We start from the raw sequence: 20,976 nt of genomic DNA on the forward strand, positions 1-20,976 counted from the left end.
AAGACGCAGGACAGATGGAGACCTGGGGAGCTAATGGTAAAGAATTTTGAAAAAGAAAATCACTTGAGTGACTTCACTCCTACCCAGCCCAAACTGTATTCCACCATATCCTTTCCTGAATAGAAATATCAAGGTTAACATCACCAATAATGCCATGTAGATATCATGTACCCCTCATATGATGTGATGAGAGGACATCTTGGGACATAGTATCAATCCCTTGCCCCAGGCTCAGTTTTTGCCTTAAAGATGCTGCACTCTTTATATTTTACCATCTATTAAGATAATAATTATGACCTGGGATCCTGTTGTGATGGGGAAAAACCCTAGCATAACTATAATTGATAAATTATATTGACAAAAGTTTCAAATGTTATTATTTCAGGAGACAAATTTCTAACATTGCAAATTTCTAACATCCTATGATAGGAAACTTCTGTGAGAAGATACTCTACTTGTTTTTAGAAAAATGATAATTATCCTGTAATAGAGGGTAAGAAGAGCAAAATGTGATTTAGATGCCAGGTGAAACCATACAATTTCCATTTGCTTTTGCAGAAGGGTAGCAAAAGAAATGCACCCCGTTCTTTCTTAACGATTTCTACCCAACAGCATTTACCACTATTAAATAATTCTTGATTTCTAGATTAGTCAGCTGCTTTATTCAGGATGTGGTTAACAGACATTGAAGTTTCAACTGGAAACATGGTGTGACTATTTCTTAATGAATCATTTTCAAAAGTCACACAAGAAAATCAATTGAATTATTTCACAGTCACACCACACACATCAAGAAGGCCCTTGTTTCTTGATACTTCTCTGTATAATTCTTCACTCCAGCTGAACATCTTTACTTATTGTCCCCCCATACACACTCAGCTCATTTCTACGTCATTGCCTTCGGTCCAGTTTAGTTTCCAACTTCTTTTGTGAGAGTTTTCCCTATAATTTCTTCAGCTTAACATAGCCTCTTTTTGGAATTCTATTAGAATTTATTTTCTTTATACCTGGCAATTATACTGTCTGATATTGATTGACTGATTGATTGATGTTTCTGGTCTCTGCAAATGGTTTGATCAATAAAGATAATAATGGGTTAATGTTAAGTTGGCTTGAGTTATCCTAACTCATTTTAAGGGCCTAAATTCTGGGGCTTTTTCAGGTTGGGAGAGCGTCTACTCTGACACCCTATGTTCTTTTCTTTACCATTATTAAAGTTTGATGACTGTTTCCTCATGGGTCAGAGGCTGTGTTATCACTGGATCCAGAAGCCAACTCCACTATTCCTCCTCACTTTGCACTCAGATAATCCTCCTTGATAACAAATTGTTCTTTTTCCGTGGTTCCTTTTGCCTCCTCTCTTTGAACTATTATGGAAATTCAGTGATCCCAGAGCTTTTCATTTAAAGCACTACAATGTCTGACTGTCTGGTCCGGCCTTATCATAAAGCGATAGAATTCAAAACGTCAAGTTTTGACAACTGATGATTTCTAAGAAACTAGCTCTAGGTTGCTATAGGGTTCCCATTCAATTTAGTCATTGTTGTCACAGATTTAATAACGGTCATGGCAAAAATAAAAAAGGTTGATTTACTAGCAAAGGCATTATCGTGGTGTTGACAGCTTTCAGATATATGAGTTTGTTTATGTATGACAGGTTGTTAAGTTACTTCCCTCTCTGGGCTTTAAAAATATAAGAGTGTGGAGTTCTTTTATGAGTTAAAAAAATGTTTTCCATCATTCTAAGCCCTTCTTAAACACCAAGATATTGTTTCTACCATTTGGAATAGAATTTTTTTTGGAGGAGGAGGAAGGAGGTCATATTCTACTCTCCTGATTTTGAATGGACATAAACTATTTGTGAAGACCCTCTTATTTTTTCTCTACCCTTGTCTTGGCCTCCCCTCCTGGCTCTGAAAATCTGGAAGCCTGTCTTTCAGTTTTATAGAATAGGCAGTCCTCCAGGTGGTGTGATTTGAGAGACCTTAGAAAAATCCCTCCTTGTCCTGGATCAAGGCTCCCCCAAGGTGTCCTGATGCCCCCAATCCTCACTGTACTGGGACACAAAATCGTGCACTTCTTAAGGGCCTTTCAACTACCTCCCTTGTCCCTTGATCAGCTCTCCACTCATACCAGCTTGACCCTCTTTTGGGACTTCGAGGCCATGTCCCAGGTCATGTGTTCTGGCCTCTCGCTCACCAAGGGACCAGAGATTGGGGGAGGCAGCACCCAGTGGGGAAAATTTTGTCCAAAAGAAAATGGGCGATGGAAGTGACTGGGGCAGAGAAATTCCTCCTTCATTCTTTCTTCTGTGAGCTACTTCAAGACGCAGTTCCTTTCTGAGCCTTTTACATGGCCCATGGATGAGTGAATGTGTCACTCATTTCAGTGTCTTTGTGGCTCACTCTGGAGCTGCACCCAGCATGATGGGTACACACATTGCATTGCTTTGCCTCCTTCTCTGCTTGCTTCCCTTTTTCTCATTCTCATGGCCCAGAGCTTGTATCTCCCCAATAAAGTGATAACCCCTTAATCTGTGTCTCAGGCTCTGCTTTCCAGAAGACCCAGGTTGAGGCACTTGATTCTAGAGTATTTCTATTGAGTTAAGCAATTTCTCTCCTTGCAGGTCTGCTTTGAAAGCAAATACATTTAGAAAGGGAAATCTATGAAGAAATTATGTTCTATTAGGGGAAATGTTAAAGCAGTAAGAGGATACTTGTTTATAGGAGGGGAAAAGACAACAACAAAAAAAGACAGAAAAGGAGTTAAAAAAAGATGAAGGAGAACATCAATGTCAAACTTAATCTATTTCACACTTTTTTACTCAGCCACCCATAAGCTCAATGTTAAACAGCATTTCCACCACTTAATGTATTTTTTTCAACTCCATTTTAGACATGTCCTCTTTTTGGACGTAGAAAATACTTTTTGTGTATAGCATGCATACTCAAGATTCTGTTTTTCTTTTTGACAATAAAGATACATTGGGAAATTCCCCAGATGCTTATAGTTTTTACTCCTAACGTTGATTTAAATTTTAAAATTTTGTTAACTTTATTTTTCAGAAATTAAAATTAGATTTCTAATCAAATATCATCTATTTGACTGTTAAATAGTATCATCTAAGATCTGACTTTATCTGTTATATTTGTATCACTGAATCACTTAACTAACCAACTGAATCATTAACTCCCATCTGACCTAAACACCTTGCTGAGTAATGGCAGAACTGTGCTGAAAATACAAAGAATCATAGATGCAGAAGATGACATATTTCTATTAATCAGTTGAGGTGCATTAATGTCAAATATCTTTTTGAAAACACTGGAAAAAAGCAGCATGTGGAAAGACCAACATACAGATTTTCCTCATTGAACACATATGTATAAGTGCACTATAGAAGTATAATATGTATGTGTATTTATCTTTTGTAGTTTGTTTCATAAGCATATTTTATACACAAGTCAAATCACATCATAAATGTAGAAATTTGTCAATATTCATTAATGAGAGTTGAGAATCTGTATTTTACTAGAGTAATAAGAATTCTTTTTTTACTTCTGTTCTCTTAGAGCTGCTATTTTTTTTTTTAAATTAATTAATTAATTAATTTATTTTTGGCTATGTTGGGTCTTCGTTTCTGTGCGAGGGCATTCTCCAGTTGTGGCGAGCGGGGGCCACTCTTCATCGCGGTGCGCGGGCCTCTCACTATCGCGGCCTCTCCCGTTGCGGAGCACAGGCTCCAGACGCGCAGGCTCAGTAGTTGTGGCTCACGGGCCTAGCCGCTGCGTGGCATGTGGGATCTTCCCGGCCCGGGGCACGAACCCGTGTCCCCTGCATTGGCAGGCGGATTCCTAACCACTGCGCCACCAGGGAAGCCCCCAGAGCTGCTATTTTGTTGAGTGCCTATCTTGTGCCAGGCATTACTGGGGTTAATAATTCATAATTTACTTTTTGCACTTTCTTTAAACAGATAGTTAAATCGTTACCATGTAAGTTATATATTATGGGCCTCAGTTTACAGATGGGGACCCTGAAGTTCAATGCTGAGTAACTTAATCTTACCACAAAGCTGGTGATTAAAAGGTACATTCAGGATTCAAATACAGATCCATTTGACTTCAAATATCTTTTTCCTATTAATCTATACTGCTTCCCTCTCACATAAATGAAATATCAGAGATCTGACTGTGAAATATTCTTCTAATTTCTGCTTATATTCATAAATTGACACATTCTCTGTTGATTTACAGTTGAATTGTCTAATGGGACATGGAGTGTGGTTTGATTCCTAAAATAAGATTGATGTGATGTCATAGGAAATCACTGGATTTAGTAAACACAAGTAGAAGTTAGGGTATCTAAGAAGATATCCTAAGTTATCAGAATATAGATGTATGGACATTTTGTGATAATGTTATGTTTATTTAAAAAATATAAAATGTACTTGGCTCTAAAAATGGAAAGTTCAACTCAGAGATGAGGCAAACACAACGTATATGACTGTTTAGGTTGGTCACATTTGATCTTTTTAAATAGTTGACCCAGCTGGTGTATGACTTACCTCAGCGTTAGCAGTAACTTTGAGACAGCGGGTCATGATCCTTGTCAAGCTGTGTCTCTTTGAATGCTTGTATTGTTCCCAATGACTTCATTCTCCAAGATGGCTGATGGGGATAATACTTTTAATACATTCTGTAATTTTTAATTTGAGAATCTCAAAGTGCATAAAACTAAATGGAGCTTTGACTCACTAAAGTAGAATTGGGTTTTTTTTCCTTTTTGTCTTTAATTTTATGAGTGGATTTGGTATTTAAAAAGCAACCCCAGAAATAGGGACTCAATATCCAGTCACTTAGCAAATGCAGCTAATTTAACATTATTTTGTTTTATTTTGTTTTTATTGCTTGAATGCATCTGAGAATTCTGCAGGTCATGTGCAGCGGGGAGGCATGGATAATAGGTGGAATGAAAGAATAAGAAAACAAAGAGATTGTGAAATATTTGGATGACAGGTAAAATTTAACACAATAACATTTAAAACGGACAATACAAAATCATTTCTCAGGTTAAAATTAAAATGAAACAAAACAGAGCAAAAACGAAAAGAACAAAATAGCCGTCAATACACAGCTTTCCGGCAGCATAAGTGGTTTAAGAGCTTCTTTTTATTCTAAGCAGAATAAAACCCTTGTATTTAATGGAATAGTTAAAAAGGGCTGATATGCTATGGAGCTGCATTATCAGGAATATGGTGCCCACAATGTGAGAGCTGAGAGCCCCACTCTATTCTGTCTTTGCCAAACCATGTAAAATGGCGCTGTATTTTAACCTTGTTTTGAAGGAGGATGTCAAGGCTTATGAGAGGTCTTGATGATGTCAGGTAAAATACGGTTGGAAGAACCAGGATGTTTAGCCTGAGGAAGAGAAATCCTTTCAGGAAGACTTGATCTCTGGCTTCCAGTATACGAGGATCAGTCACGAGAAAGAGAGATTAGACTTATTCTAGGTGATTCCAATGAGCAGAGTAAAATTATGGGAAGGCAAAAACCAGTTCAACATAAAGAAGCATTTATAGAGCTTTAGAAATAGGTGCTTAATTTTTTTTGAATGAATGAATGATTGTGAGTGAAAGAATGGATGAATGGTCTCATTGAAATCTGATGCCTTAGAAAGGAATGAAGTCTCTATGCTGAAATTTTAAAGGTGAACTCTCCCAGGGGATGTTTTTAGGGGAGCTGAGGGTTGGTAGGAGATGTGAATACCTCTAAGGGTCTTACTAATTCTGAAATTTAATATAATTTGTGACTCTTTTGAATGAAGATCTTATGTTTTCCGTATCTAAGTTCCATATTATGGTTTCCAGAGAACCATAGGTTCTCTGATAAAGATAATTTTAATAATGTATCTTCCTTTAAAAATTCTTTTGCTATATTATTTTACTTGATTTTCGTGAACTAGATTATGGAATGGGCAGGGAACCTATGATCCTAATTTCTCTTGAGGAAAAAGGTCAGGATAGTGTGTTAATTAGCTCAAGGTCACATGGTGAATTAATGACTGAGTTTGGTGATCTTTCCATAAAAGATAATGGTATTTTGCCTAAGAAATTTTTTAAGAAGTCAAAAATTGAGCCTTTGAGGCTATGCAATTGACTTAGATTAAAGGAATATATTAAACATGAAAGCTATGTTTTGGATAAAACCTATTAAAACAGTTTGGAGAGAATTGCAATGGTTCTCAAGCAATGTAATTTCTCCCCCAAGGAAACATTTGGCAAGGTCTGGGGACAGTTTTGATTGTGACATCTCAGTGGCAGGTGGAGGAAGGGAGGGGGATGCTACAGGCATTTTGTGGGTAAAAGCCAGGGATACTGCTGGTCATAGTACAATGCACAGCATCCCACAGCAAAGAATTATCCAGTCCAAATGCCAGTAATGTGGACGTTGAGAAACACATTAGATGTTTCCCACTCATTTTAACCAGAACTTGGATTTCCTTGAGCAATGAGGTCAGATGTATTGAATATAAAATACATTTAAGCTCTTATTTTCCAAAGACTTTCCATTCACTCAAAATAGAGTTATACTTGCCAGAATTACTAACTTTGACTGCAAAGGACTACATCGCAATTGCAGAAGCGGCCCTGACTTTTGGGCTAAACTTTCCAACCTCTCTGCTCTGCTGTTAATTCATCCTTTGCCTCTCTCCTGTACCTTTGGCATCTTCCTGTCTTTCATAAGGAAGACATAAGGAATAATAATTTCATAATTATCTTTCATAATCAAACAAAAGCAAAATAACTCTCTTTTTTTTCTGTACATATTGACTAATCTTAACCCCCCTCCCTTTCTCAGTTCAACATCTGTGAAGAGTAATCTATAATTATTTGCACAGCTTTCATGCCATTACTATTTCTTTAGCAAGATATTGCTACTGCTTTTTGGTTGTCAAATCTAATGCATATATTTCAGTTCTTATATTTAATTCTCCATCAGTTTTTATACAGTTGACCAAATGCTTCTAGAAAACCTCTCTTCTTAGTTCTGTGGCTCTTCTTGATCCCTTGAGGACTCTTCTCTTTCTACCCCTCTATTATATTGATTTTTTTCAGTATTCTATCTATAATCAGCTTTCTCTTTTTACATGGCTCTTTCTAACAGATCAATATGTGTGGCATTAAATACCAGTTTATTTCTCATAACTCCTAAATGTAGAACCCGTAGCTATGACTTCACTCCACAGCTCCAGATCTAATATCCATTTACTGTCTCTAAACGAGACAGAGTCATCTCAAATTCAGAGTGTCTAAAACTGAATTTTTCTCCATGCCTGTCTTAGTCAGTTTGGGCTGCTATAATAAAATAACATAGAGTGGGTGGCTTGTAAACAACAAACATTTATTTTTCACAGTTCTGGAGGCTGATAAGTTCCAGATGAAGGGCTCTAGTAGATTTTCAATGTCTGGTGAGAGCCTGCTTCCTGGTTCATAGACAGCCATTTTTCTTTCTTTTTTTTTTTTTTTGACAGCCATCTTTCTGCTGTGTCCTCACATGGCAGAAGGGGCAAGGGAGCTCTGTGAGGTGTCTTTTACAAGGGTTCTGATCCCATACACGAGGTCTCCGCCCTCACAACCTAATCACCTCCCAAAGGCCCGTCACATCCCATTAGGGGTTAGGTTTCAACAAGAAATTCAGTCTACAGTAATCCTCAACCTGTCTGTCTTCTTGTATACCTTATATTTGTGATTGGTACCACAATCCAGACATTCACTCTAGTTACAAACTCCGGAGTCATCCTAGACTCCCTTTTCCTTATCTCCCACTCTAGCCCATTAGTCACCAAGTCGTTTTTTGTATTTCACTTTGTGAATATCTCTCGCATTCATTTCTTCTTCTCCGTACAGATTTGTGTGCCATCACCTCATTTAAGTATGTCTGAATCACCTGTATTTGTATTAAAGCAACCTTTTCAAACTGAAAGAAAAGAAGATGATCATGTTGCTTCTCACTTAAAACTTTTCAATGACCCCATTTTAGCGACATAACAGAACTCAAAGTAACTAACGTGGCTCTTAGGCCATTTGTGACCTACCAGCCCTCCAGTCTCCTCTTCCATCACAAGCCCCAATCACCCTCCAAGCGAACTAGACAAGTTATTCATGCTATGTCTTTTTATAAGTTGTCCCTCTTATTTAGAATGCCCTGGTTCATTACAATTTTATTTATCCTTTTCTTAAAAATTAATTTTGTTTTTAATAAAGTAATAAATATATACAGATTTAAAAAAATCGAATAGTACTAAAAAGTTTAGAATGATGAATAGCAGATGTTTGTACCTGCCTTCCTGCCTCTTCACCTGCCTAGAATCAACCACTTTTGACTCCTTAAGGTGCCTCTTCTGTGTTTATCTCTGTATTGCTAAACAGTATGCTTATAATGCTATTTCTTGACTTGTCAGGTTTAGACTTTTACCTATTGAGATTCTCTTCTAATTCTAGTATAGTTACTATAGGGGTGATACTCAAAACACTTAAGAACTAGCACAGCACAGATTATGATTAATCACAGCCACATTCCCCACATGGTCTGTGTTGGCTAATTACTGGTCCTGATTTTATGACAAATTTTGTTAAATTATCAGTATTTACATTATTATTACCATATAAATATTGTCCACTGCTGAAACAAATAATGTACTATAATTATGTTATCTTGTTTACACAATTTTCATTTTCTAGAAGTTATTAATTGATGTTTTAAAAAATCATTTATTACTCATTAAAAACTCACCATAATTCCCGTCTTCTCAGTGAGTCTTTGCTGCTAGGCAGAGTTGACTCTCCACTCTGTGTTATTCCTGTATTATCTCTTTTGTACTCATCACACTATACCTTATAGATTTGTGTGTCTATCTTCCTTGCCAAAATACGAGCTCCTTGAGGTTAGTGATAATATGTTATCTTTGAACCTTCAGTGTTGTGCACCAGTGCCAAACACAAAATGTTTAATAAATATCTGTTGAATTACGGATGGAACAGGAGTGGCCTTTGTCTTTGAAGCAACCTTCAATATTGGGTGGATGGTTTTGTGAGCATTTCTCCGATTTCTGAGTCGCTCCATACAGATCACTCACTCAAATGCCTGTCAGGGTCTACGCAGTTAAAATAAATGAACGCAGCAAGCCTGATGGGGTCTGTGGCATTTCAAGGGGTCACATGCTACTAGGCTGTAGCCAGCTGTTGCCATGAAGGTGTTTCAGATCTGTGTTGCCAGACCTTCTGCTTTTTAAATAGAAGCAGGAAAATCCAGGCTTGATATGAACGGTCATGATTCAATTTTTAAAAACTATGCAGACTAAGTAAATGGTCCTTCAGGCTCAAGCTCGATTTGGTTCATGACCACCAGCTGATGAAGATTATTAGGTGGGAGTAGGAGGAACTGTGTACCCTGTCCCAGAGCCTTGAGCTTGGTGTCTGGTTGGCCTGAGAATGTCTCTACTGCAAGGGGTCCTCTGCAGGGGCTCTACCCAGTGGAATTCCTTTGCCAGCTGATGCCAGCATGTGGAGTAAGCCTTAGCAGAAGAGAGCCTGGGCTCAGCCTGCCGGAATGTTCAGAGGGCCGGGCAGGGTTTCAATGGAATCAGGACTTCCTCTGTTACGTGGAAATAAAGAATGATGTGTTAAATCATAAGCGATAGTGGGAAGGAGTAGAAGACTAAAAATTGTATACTACGTGCCAAGCCCTGTGTGTGCCGTTTCTTATGTTACTCAACTTAGGTTTTACAATACCCCTGAGGCAGAGATATTGTCATCCTCAGTTTGCAGATGTTGAATCTCTATGAGATTTAGTTTATTTTTCAATTTCCATCATCAGAACAGATCAACTGCAGAATTAATGCCTCTTGAATCTGCCCATGAAGAAAGCCCATGTATGGGAATTTTAAAATGATTTAAACCTGTTTTTATAGTAAAAAAGAAGATGGTTAAAATTTTCCACTAGAAATTGATTGTTTAGTTTGTTTGTTTGTTTATAGATTGACCTAAGATTGGTCAATCTTTCAACATTTGTTGAATATCCATTGTATTCTGTGTTAGATTCCAGAATTACCAGACTGATTAATATACAATTCCTGTGCTTGAGAAGTCATAAATGATTGTTTCTGGTTTGTTCTAAGTGTGAAAGCAGGGGTCCAGGTGTTGGGATAAAAGATAGGAAAAATCTGGAAATTTGGTGGCCAAATTGTTGTTCTTTTTTTAAATTTTGAGCTACTCCTTTTTTCTTGTTGCAACAAACAGAATATTCAGGTAGAAAAATAAGAAAGTACAAATAAAGAAAATTAAGGAAAAAGTCTTCTTCTAACCATTGTGGGCAACTCTCTACCTACTTACTTACCCAACTTTTTTGGCTATTTATCGGTATGGATATTTTTATACTTATCACAAACAGATGCAAACACTCGGATCCCACTACATCACCATTCTGTAGCCTGCTTCTCTTACTGAGGAATATTTTGAAATGTTTGAAAATCATTTTTTACGGCTGAATAGCATTTTATTGCATGGAAGTACTCCATATATTTAATCAATTCTCTATTGTTAGATATTAAGGTAATTACTAATTTTTTATAACCAATGTCACATGGAGAAGTTTTGTAGTGAAATCTTTTTATGTATGTTAAATTATTTCCTTAGGAAAAAGTACTAGAAATGAAATTACTGGATTTAAGTGCATGTACAATTTTAAGCTTTTAGCTTTTAGCACGCATAGTGCTAAATTGTCCTCCAGAAATGTAATACTAATTTACCCATCCCCAATGGATATGAGTTTCTATTTCTCTTCACTGTTTCCAACGCTAGTTACCACCTCTTTTTAAAAAAAAATTTTTTTCTAATTCAATAGAGACAGAAAAGAATTTCTGTTTTGAAAGACTCTTTTTGAAGACCTTTTGGCCTTTGACCTTTCTGGATACTATTGTTCTCTGGTACAATACTCTCACTTTGTGTTTTGGTTACTTGGTTGGCTGATTACCTGCCTTAGTAGCTTTGGAGCAGTTTGAGGGCAGAGCATGTCCTATCCACCTGTGTGTTTCTGGGTGCTCGTGGATATTTGTTGAACTGAATTGTACTGGAGGACATGTATAGTTTAGAACCTTGGCTAGATGTATAAATGTCAATACAACCAGTGGGCAAGTTACTCTGTTCCTACCAGTTACATAATAATGAGAATTTAATTGAACATCGATTATGTGCCAGCACTGTATTAAGTGCTTTGCACACTTAACTGGATGAATCCTCACAATGCTCTGAAGAAGAGATAATAATCATATCCACTTTGCTGATGAGGAAACTGAGAGGTTATAAAACTTGCCCAATGTGCATGGCTGTAAAGTGGCAAAAGCAGGTTGTGAACTCAGGAAAAATTAACTACCAAGCCGTCTTACCTCTCCTCCACTGCCCTCCCCTCTCCAACTTCTTATTATAGATATTTAAAAATATATATATAAAAGCAGAGAGAGCAACAGAGTGACCCTTGATATACCTACCACCCGGCTTCAACAGTTACCAATATGTGGTCAATCTTGTTTCATCTATGCCTTTCCCATACTACCTCACAGCCCTCTTCCCTGGTTGCATTATTTTAAAGCAAATCAGAGATACATTAATTTCCTTAATAAGTACTTAAATACATATCTCTAAGAGATATGGACTCTGTTTTTTATATCCAAACCACAATATCATTATCACACTTGAAACTATAACAATTTCTTAATATTCTCTAATGTCCAGACAATGTCAGATTTCCTTAATTATCTCATAAGTGATTTTTACTGTTGCTTTGTTTGAATCAGGACCCACGCAAGGACTACACTTTGTATTCTAAGCTGTCCTAACCTCAACACAGCGTTCCTCTCTTCCCCATGCCTTTCTGTGAAGCCTGTCCTTGTCAGAGACACAGGTACTTAGCTGGAGGAATTTGAAATTTTTAAATAATTCCTATGAATTGAATATCTAGTTCGCATCTCCCCAGAAAGAAGCACACTCAACAGTTTATACCTGAAAAACACTGGGTCCGTGTGGCATGGAGAAAATACATTGCTACACAGGATGTAAGTGATGCTGGCTTGAAAATTCTGTCTTGAGCCCTGAGCTTAAAAAATGAGCCACGCTGGCCTGTGTAGCCCTCCCTTGCTGTGGGAGAATGACTTGGAAATGGGAGCCACAGGCTTGTTATTTTCATAAATTGTCATGACTTTGATAGAATCTTTCACATTGAGCACATTTTCACTGAACAAGTTTTCATGTTTGTTTTGGTTCTGTTTTAAAATTGAAGGTCTAGCGATCCTCCACTGTGTTGTGGCAGATGGGAATTCAACCAGGAGTCCTGAAAATGATGGCCCTCTCTGTGGAGATCGTGGAGAAAACTGCCCAGGTAATGCATAACAAGAGATGCATTTGTTTTTATCAGCCTTATATTCAACCTCAGAAACTTGACCCCCCCCTAAATTTTAAGTTGTTGATAATACAGTAATCATAAAACTCGGTAGTTTTTTGAGCACATGTTAATGTACCAGGTTCTGGGCTTTACATACAGTAATTCACTCACTCCTTGCAAGAACCCTATGAGCTGGATAATATTTTTTACTTTATTTCAAGGTGAAGCTAGAAAGAATACGTAACTTGCCAAAGGTCACACAGCTGATATATCACAAATCTAGGATTCACGCTCAGGTCTTTCTCATTCTAGTGCTTCCATTCTTCATCATTATACTATTTTGGGCATCGTAGATGTGTGTGTGCTTCAGCTTCTAGCATGTGATGTCTTGGACTAGATTCATAGAAAGCTGGCATATTCTATTCAAATTAAAAAAATTTTTTTTTCTATTTTATAACTTAAAAGAAGGGAAGAAGGCAACAATTTTAAAACATATTTTACCTTGGAGATTCCTGAATTAGTATTCTCAAAGTTAGTAGTCTGAGGCAGGGATCAGCCTTAGTAAAGAGTCAGATAATAAGAATTTAGGTTTTGTGGGTCATACGGTCTTTGTTGCAACAATTCTGCTCTGCCACTGAACTATAAAGCAGCCATAGACCTATGCAAATGAATGGCCTTGGATGTCTTCCAATAAAACTTTATTTAGAGAAACAGGCTGTGGGCCAGATTTGGCTTTTGGGCCATAGTTGGCTGACTCCTGGTCTAAGGTCTGTCTCTCCTTTATAAATTGCATGGTCTGGTGTTCTACAGGAGCTGTTTCTTATTTTAAAACAAAACAAAACACAACACAGGCCAATTGCAAAAGTAGGGCAGAGTGGAGAAGAGCCTCTTGTATTCCCTGGAAACTTCTCTGAGCTGGGAGTATGGTGATGTGGTGTAAGTGCTCCTTTCCTAGCACCCTGGGAATGTTGTAACTGAGCCAGGAACACGCTGAGCAAGTCATCCTGATGTGAGTCATCAGTTCCAGCCCAACCTTCATCTTTTTTTCCCTCCCGCTAGCGGGTGGTCTGGCATCGCTGTCTTAGGTCATGCTTGTGCGGGTCCTGTCACCCATGTAGTGAGAAGGACAAAGCCAACTTTATGTGTTTGTGTGCTTTTCTTCAGTCTGGTTTCAAATGTCTTAAATGACAGCATTTTCACATTTCCTTTGGGAGATTATTCCATAACCTGATGATTGACAGTGTTAAAAAATCTTCCTCATCCTCCTCCTAAATGTATTTTTAAATTCTTTTATTGTAGTAAAAACATTTAATGTAGGATCCGCCCTTTTCACAAAATTTTAAGTGTACAGTACAATATTATTAATTATGGCATCTGATGTTGTATAGTAGATCTCTAGAAATTATTTATCTTACAGAACTGAAACTTTAAGAGGAGAGAGGAGAAGAGATGAGAAAGCATTGAGCCTCAATGCATTGCAAAATTTAGAGGTGAGGGGAGCTGAGGTCAAACCAGCAGGGGAGAATGAGCAAAGGAGGTATCCCATGCATTCTTTTTTTTTTTTTTTTCCCACATGCACTCTTGAAAAACAAAAGGAAATACAATTTTTTCCCTGTCGATTCTTCTTTGTCTCCTAGCCATGAATAATTTTAGATACATGAAATACACTCAAATCTCAACACTGGATTCTTTTTTCTTCCTTTAAAGGGCTGGAATGAAAAGGGCAGCTCTAAGTGAAGGTTCACTCCTGTAAGCTCAGAAATGGTTGGCACAGTCCTTCTGGTTAAAAGACATGCTGATCAGACCTGATTGCCCCCCCCCGTGTAAGCATATCCTAGTAGCCCAGGAGGGTAATAAGTACATCTGTGAGATTTATTTTTCTTTTCCTGGAGAAACAGACCAGTTCACATTTTTACAGGAAACAGCATTGAATGTAAGACAAATGGGAATCCTCAATTACAATAAATTTTCCAATTTTGCACTTTTTCAAGAGCATCATGAATTTACATTCCCCTGTCCCACAGAGATAGTTGGCAAGATAAGAAGGAAAATTAACTTAAAAAATATAAAACTTTCTTCCTCCCCTCTTGGCTTAAGAAGGTTGTAAAATGAAGAAACTCTTATTGGGAAGATGCTTAGAATATTAAAGCCTCAGGCTGTACGTCATAGAATAGGAGGCAACCTTTCTCCAGACTCTGCTGTGACCACTTGAACTCTTCTGTGCACTGGTTGTTCCCCCTATTTTTTAGGTCAGATATCTGTGTGAGAAGATGAATTTATAGGTATTTGTTTTCCTTCCTGTCTCTCCTTGGTAACACTTGTGGGACTTCTATCTCAAAATTTAGTATCCCTTTTTAAATCTCTTACACAGAGATTGAACTATGTATCTAACTAAAGGTAGAGATACAAGAGGTTATAAACATTGTAATGAGATTTACCAAAAATGCATTGTCATAGTAATTGTATATTACCCTTAGAGTTGATTTCAGATTTGCTGATATTAATATCATTTGCAAAATCATTAAATAGATTTTTCATGAGCATTATTGGAGTAAATAAGGGAAGGTTTTCTGAAAAGTAAACCTAATGTATCAATTGTGAAGAGTTTTAATCACAAAGGCATCACAAAGCCTGTTTTGGCTTGAGGTTAAGAATCATGTACAGAAAGACTAAGGAATCACACTGTTCAATCAAAGCATCCATCAAACTGAGGAAAATTCCATATTTAAACTAGGTTATTTGGGTGTCTGCTGTATTCCTCCACTTTAGTTTGACCCAAGGGAATCCATCACATGTCATCTAATTATTCATATGACCCGAAGAAGGTGACCACTTCCTATCTATCTGCCCATACTATCAGTGTAAGCTATTCTTTTTCCTGATCCCTTTTACTAACTCTTAGAATCAAATTTTGACATCACTGACCTGCAGTAGCCCTGGTGGTTTCTTATTTAATTGGTTGTAGAATCTTTGAAATACAGTGTCATGAAGAGTTTACGGTATGTTACCTGTGGTGCCCATCTGCTTATAAGATTGTGTTGCCATCTGGTCCTCTGGTACATGTAATATTCTCCAGCAATTTTGTGGGACAAACTCACTCCCAGAGGAAGGTTTTGGTTTGAGGAATGTGGGTTGGAAAAGAGTAAGGTGGAAGGGAAAAAGATCGGTTAAGTTCCACCACCCCCAGTATCAGGGAAATCTTCACGGCTGTTACATTTTCAAGACCATACCATTTACTTCTCAAAAGAGAAACACAATACATGGGACTAATCATTCTTTTGTCATAAGATTAACTTTTCCTTTTTCTTGGTAAACATCTCTGGAATGGAAGGGTAGATTTTGCCATCCCTTGCCCTATGTCATCAGGTCTCATAATAATCAGAAAATGTTAGACTTCACAGCTATTCAATTTTCAGATAATGTGACCTTGATGAATATTAGATGAAAGCAACTGGAATTTTAGGTGCATTTCAAAAGGGGGAATGCTGATAAGCCTTCTGATTACCATGAGAAAGAGAGAGGATCCCATTTGGGTTTTTTTGGGGGGGGGGACGCTGTATGTGTGATTAATTTTTCTTCCAGGTTTTAAAGTTCCAGAGAGAAATCACAGGACATTTTCTGCTTGGTGGCATGGAAGGGTTTTTAAATCCACATAATGCTGGGAATATTTAAGGGCATGCCTATTTGCAAAGGAGAGAACTCTGTGAGCAATCAAAACAGGGCCTGGCAAACATTTCCCTGGCATGGATTTGTGTTGCTTGGATGAACCATGGCTGATCAAATCACTGCATCCAGCAGCTGCTGGTTAAGGCGCTCTCTGGTATCTTGCTCTGTATGGTGTTTATTAAAAGACTGGCTATGTTTAAAGGGGCGTGACAGCCAGAGGAATTAGTAAAGTTCAGGATACAGAGCCATATGGCTTATATTTAAAGTCAGGTGTGCTTTGCAAAGTAGAAAAGACCTTTCTGGAGCAAAGAGATCTGTCAGTAAGTCTTACTGTTTCTTTATGGGAGTATAGTTGATTTACAGTGTTGTGTTAGTTTCAGTTGTATAGCAAAGTGATTCAGTTATACATATATCTATTCTTTTTCAGATCCTTTTCCCATACAGCCTATTACAGAGTATTGAGTAGAGTTCCCTGTGCTATACAGTAGGTCCTTGTTGATTATCTATTCTTAAATTCATCTCCTTGCCCTCCATTTCCCTGCCCCAGGCCTATGTCATGTATGTCTGTATGTCTGCATGGCTCGGATATGCCTTGGATTCCTCTTTTCCCCCTTGGCATCTTACTTTAATCCATTCTGCACTTTCCTGTCTAATACATTGATAAAATACTTCACAGTTTAGTTTTTACATATTTCATGTAATTTAATCCATAAGAACCTTCTTCAGCTCTCTCCCACCTTGTATTTCAAGGGTAAACACTTCAGCCCACTGACATTTGTGGTCTCTGACTTCCACTCACAGCCATCCTTGGCTTCTCTCCTTCAGGTCTCTTCCATAGCCATTAAATCTACCACCCACCTCCGCCTTAAGGCTGGCATATTCCCGACTCCGGGCTTTTGCTCTTGACCTTCTCCACAACTCAGCTGCTTGCTCACCTCCTCCTAAAAAAGTCTACATTTCCTAGAAATTTTCTTTAATTAGATAAGCCCTCTTTGTACTGGCACAAGATTTCTCTTCGAATTGTCAAGATTTTCAAGATTCTAGGATCAACTCATTTACCGAGGACTTTATTGTCCCAGGTACTTTGCTAGGAATTTCCACATGTATTTTTTATTTGAGCCTCTCAACAACCCTTTAAGGTAGATGTTATCATCTTCAATTTCCAGATGATGAAACTGAGGCTCAGACAGCTTAATTAGCTTGCCTGGACCCATAGGGCTCAGGAAAGGCAGAGCTGAAAATGAAACACTAATTTCCTTCCTCCTAAGCCAGTATTTTTTCCAGTGTTTCCATGTTTCCATGGTTACTATGGTTGTTTTTACTCATTTGTTGCTTTTTATTGACTTAAATTTGTTCTATTGTACCAATGTAGATAGTTAGATAGGATAGCCCTTATTTCTTTGATGTTTTCCAATGCCTACTACAGGGCTATGGAAAGAGGAAGTACTTGATGGATGGAAGCTGACCTTCATTCGATCAATTTATTTGCCAAAATACACAGATCTTTGCCTTTGAGACATTTTGCAGTTATTTCTGGAAGAAATTTCAATAAGAGTCCCATTGATTGGCATGCATGGGAGCAAATGTCTGGCACATACAGGAAGTCAGCATGGCTGGTAATCAAGTCACCAACCAAAACCAGGTCAGCCAGTGCCTCAAAAATATTCTGTCACCCTCCGAAACTCTGTGACCTGGCATCACAGAAATTTGCTGTGTATAGATCATCCAGAGTCCTTTGCAATTCTCCTCTCCGGTGACCCTGGGCAATTTTTTTATATATGTATATGTATATGTGTATATATATATATATATATATATACTCATTTCATAATATTAATTAAGAAGTTTAGTAGTCACTGCTATTTATAAAGGGATTGTGTAATGTCATTGGGGTGCCAGGTGCCATATCAAGCCTAGTGTGAAATGCCCTCTGAAGTGACCACTGTAGGCTTTCTGGTTCCACAGGTGTCTGAGTCCTGCAAGCTGTCGGTCATACCATGACTATGGAAAGGCCGACCCTGGGCTGGAGCTGGTTAGTTAGCAGTTTCTTCTGGGTGTGGGCAGGTGTCTGTTGTGAATCAACACATGGAACAGCTAGTTAGTATTTCTTTCCTGTTTCTCTTGACAATCCTTGTTTCTTGAAATTTTCTACATGTAAACGATGGAGAAATCGCTCCACATTACACCCCCTGGCTCCCACTTTGAAAAATCAGGCAATTAAGATTCTAAAAGGTAAGACAAGGATGTCAGTGTAGGAGTGAAATCCTGGATATGAAGCTTACAGTGTTTTCCTCCTTCAGGGCAAGAGAAACCCTCCAGGGGTCAGACGAGAGGGATAATCTCCCATTCAGAGAAGCAGGACTTCTGGGTGCCGCAGGCTGAGAGCAGATGACAGCTACCTGCCTGACAGAGCACCAGAGTGGAGCAGGCAGGAGCATGGACTCTGGGACAGGACTGCCCGGGTTTGAGCCCCAGTTCTGCCACATATTAGCTGCATGATCTGGGAAAGTGATTTAGCCTCTTTGAGTTGTGCTTTGCTCATCCATAAATAGCCCTTAGAACAGTGCTTCCCTCACAAGCCTCTTTTGAGTATGAAATGAGTAAATACAGCCCTCCCTCCGAATCTGCGGGTTCTGCATCCGCAGATTCAACCAACCACGGATCCCAACTGGGGGATACCGAGGACCGACTGTAAATGCCATTTAATACAAGGGACTTGAGCATCTGCGGATTTTGCTGTCACCTGGGGTCCTGGAACCGATCCCCCTCAGATACCGAGGGATGACTGTCTCTATAAAGCATATAGACCAGCATCTGGCACTAAGTGCTGTGTTTAAGTTAAAAAAAGAAAAAGAAAGGAAAAAACCCTTCTCTCTCTTCAATGCCATCAGCCCCATGTCTCTGACAATCTTCACGGAAAGAAGAGCCTCCTCTCTTACCACAATTATGCTTTACCCTTTAAACAACACCAACGTTTCTGAGAGGTAGTTTGGACAGATATCTTAGTTAAAATATGAAACGTTCCTGTCACAATCCCCATTAGCCAATCTCTAGGGCTAGTTTCGGGTCACAAAAGTCTGACATATGCCAGTGTGGGGAGAAGGAGAAATGAGAGATTGGAGTATATTCCACAGAAAAACTGGCAGCACAGGTAGGAATAGGATTGTACGTACAAATGTGTATTTAAAGTGAGTTGATTTATTGAATCACTTCTCATTCTTCAGCTACGACCACACAACCAAAGCGAAGAGGCCACTTCTCCCGGTGCCCCAAGCAGTACAAGCATTACTGCATTAAAGGGAGATGTCGCTTCGTGGTGGCCGAGCAGACGCCCTCCTGCGTGTAAGTGAAGCGCTGAGCCGACAAGCAAAGGGGTACAGACTGGTGCCGGTTTGTGGGGGGCGGTGACAGGACTGGAAAGTCTGAGCTAATCCAGCCATCTGTCGGGATGCAGTTCCCCCTGGTCCTACCCCCTCCCCTCCCTGCACCACTTGTTTAGGGGCCCCGTTGGACAGCTACTTATGGAGAAACTGACGCACACTTTCCTGCTGAAATATGAGCGCGTGAAGAGTCCAGATCGCCTTCCAGGCAGGGCTGCGTCTTCTGCTGCCTTGCGCAAGCAAAACTGTTTCTGTCCAGTGTTAAGGATGCTTTTCAGCTCAAATAAACTCCCAGGGGTTTATTGCACTCGAACGCAAACACAGTCTTCTGGCATGTGTTAGGTGGTTCGTAGTGAATGTAAATGTGAAGGAATTTCTGCCAAATTACAAGCTACTTTCGCAGGTGTCAATTAAGTGCATGGAAATCAGCCCTATTTTTCGAGATTCACAAAGCCTGTTTAGTACAGCAGGGAACTGGGAGGAAAGTTCTCTTTCCAACTCTTGGTAGATTGAGTCCAAGTTTAATTTTACTCAGGCACAAACAAATTTTTTGCATATCTTAAATATTTATTTTCTTCTAAAGATGTCTCTCTAAAGTGCTGTCTGAGACCCTACCTCGTAGAGGAGCAAGATGATTTCTTAAGTATATTTTTGACCTAAAGTCATAGAATGCTGATGTTCTTCTGTGTAATTGCCCCAGTATTCTTTTTTTTTTTTTCATAAGTATCTCAGAACAGTGATTCCAAGCCCTGATGTAGTGGAACACTGAAGAGTCATGGACTTCTTCAAAGTTTGATTATAATTAAATTTGATTAAAAAATCAATATACACAGATAATACTTCGAGGGGAATAAGAAAAAAAACTAATGTAAGGAAATAAGGAAAATGTGCTTGTGCGTGTGTTGGGAAAGATAGAGCTGATTTTTGTTTTTTTAGAAATGTATTTATTTATCTTTGGCTGCATTGGGTCTTTGTTGCTGCATGCGGGCTTTGTCTAGTTGTGGCGAGCGGGGGCTACTCTTCGTTGTGGTGCGCGGGCTCCTCACTGCCATGGCTTCTCTTGTTGCAGAGCACGGGCTCTAGGCGCACAGGCTCAGTAGTTGTGGTGCAGGGCTTAGTTGCTCCACGGCATGTGGGATCTTCCCAGACCAGGGCTCGAACCTATGTCCCCTGCATTGGCAGGCAGATTCTTAACCACTGCACTACCAGGGAAGTCCAGGAGTTGATTCTTTTAAAAAATTCATTTAATTGCTCACTGACTTGGGAGAATATAATGAATTTTTAAAAGATTAATGCCCTTTAACCCAGTACATTTCTTTAACTGGTCCTTATGTCTGCAGATGTACTGTTCTTTAATATTGCTGCCTTCTAGAATGAAAACCACAGGGTGTAATCTACCTGCCTGAGATCAATACACAGCCTGTCCCCCTCAGTCAGAGGTTAAAACCCATTTTCTCCCTAGCTCCTCTGGTCCTGGCTTGACTTTCTAGCCATGT

At 38.8% G+C, this 20,976-nt stretch overlaps 1 protein-coding gene across 1 annotated transcript in view; it reads left to right on the forward strand.

Moving 5' to 3' along the window:
- BTC (betacellulin) overlaps nt 1–20,976 on the forward strand; it is a 42,016-nt gene that overhangs the window by 12,028 nt on the left and 9,012 nt on the right. The window contains exons 2-3 of the mRNA XM_036853163.1: nt 12,333–12,431; nt 19,325–19,442. Of these exons, the coding sequence (XP_036709058.1) occupies nt 12,333–12,431; nt 19,325–19,442 (217 nt within the window). The remainder of the gene's footprint in view (nt 1–12,332; nt 12,432–19,324; nt 19,443–20,976) is intronic.

This window comes from Balaenoptera musculus, chromosome 5 (assembly GCF_009873245.2).
Source record: "Balaenoptera musculus isolate JJ_BM4_2016_0621 chromosome 5, mBalMus1.pri.v3, whole genome shotgun sequence".
Lineage (NCBI taxonomy): Eukaryota > Metazoa > Chordata > Mammalia > Artiodactyla > Balaenopteridae > Balaenoptera > Balaenoptera musculus.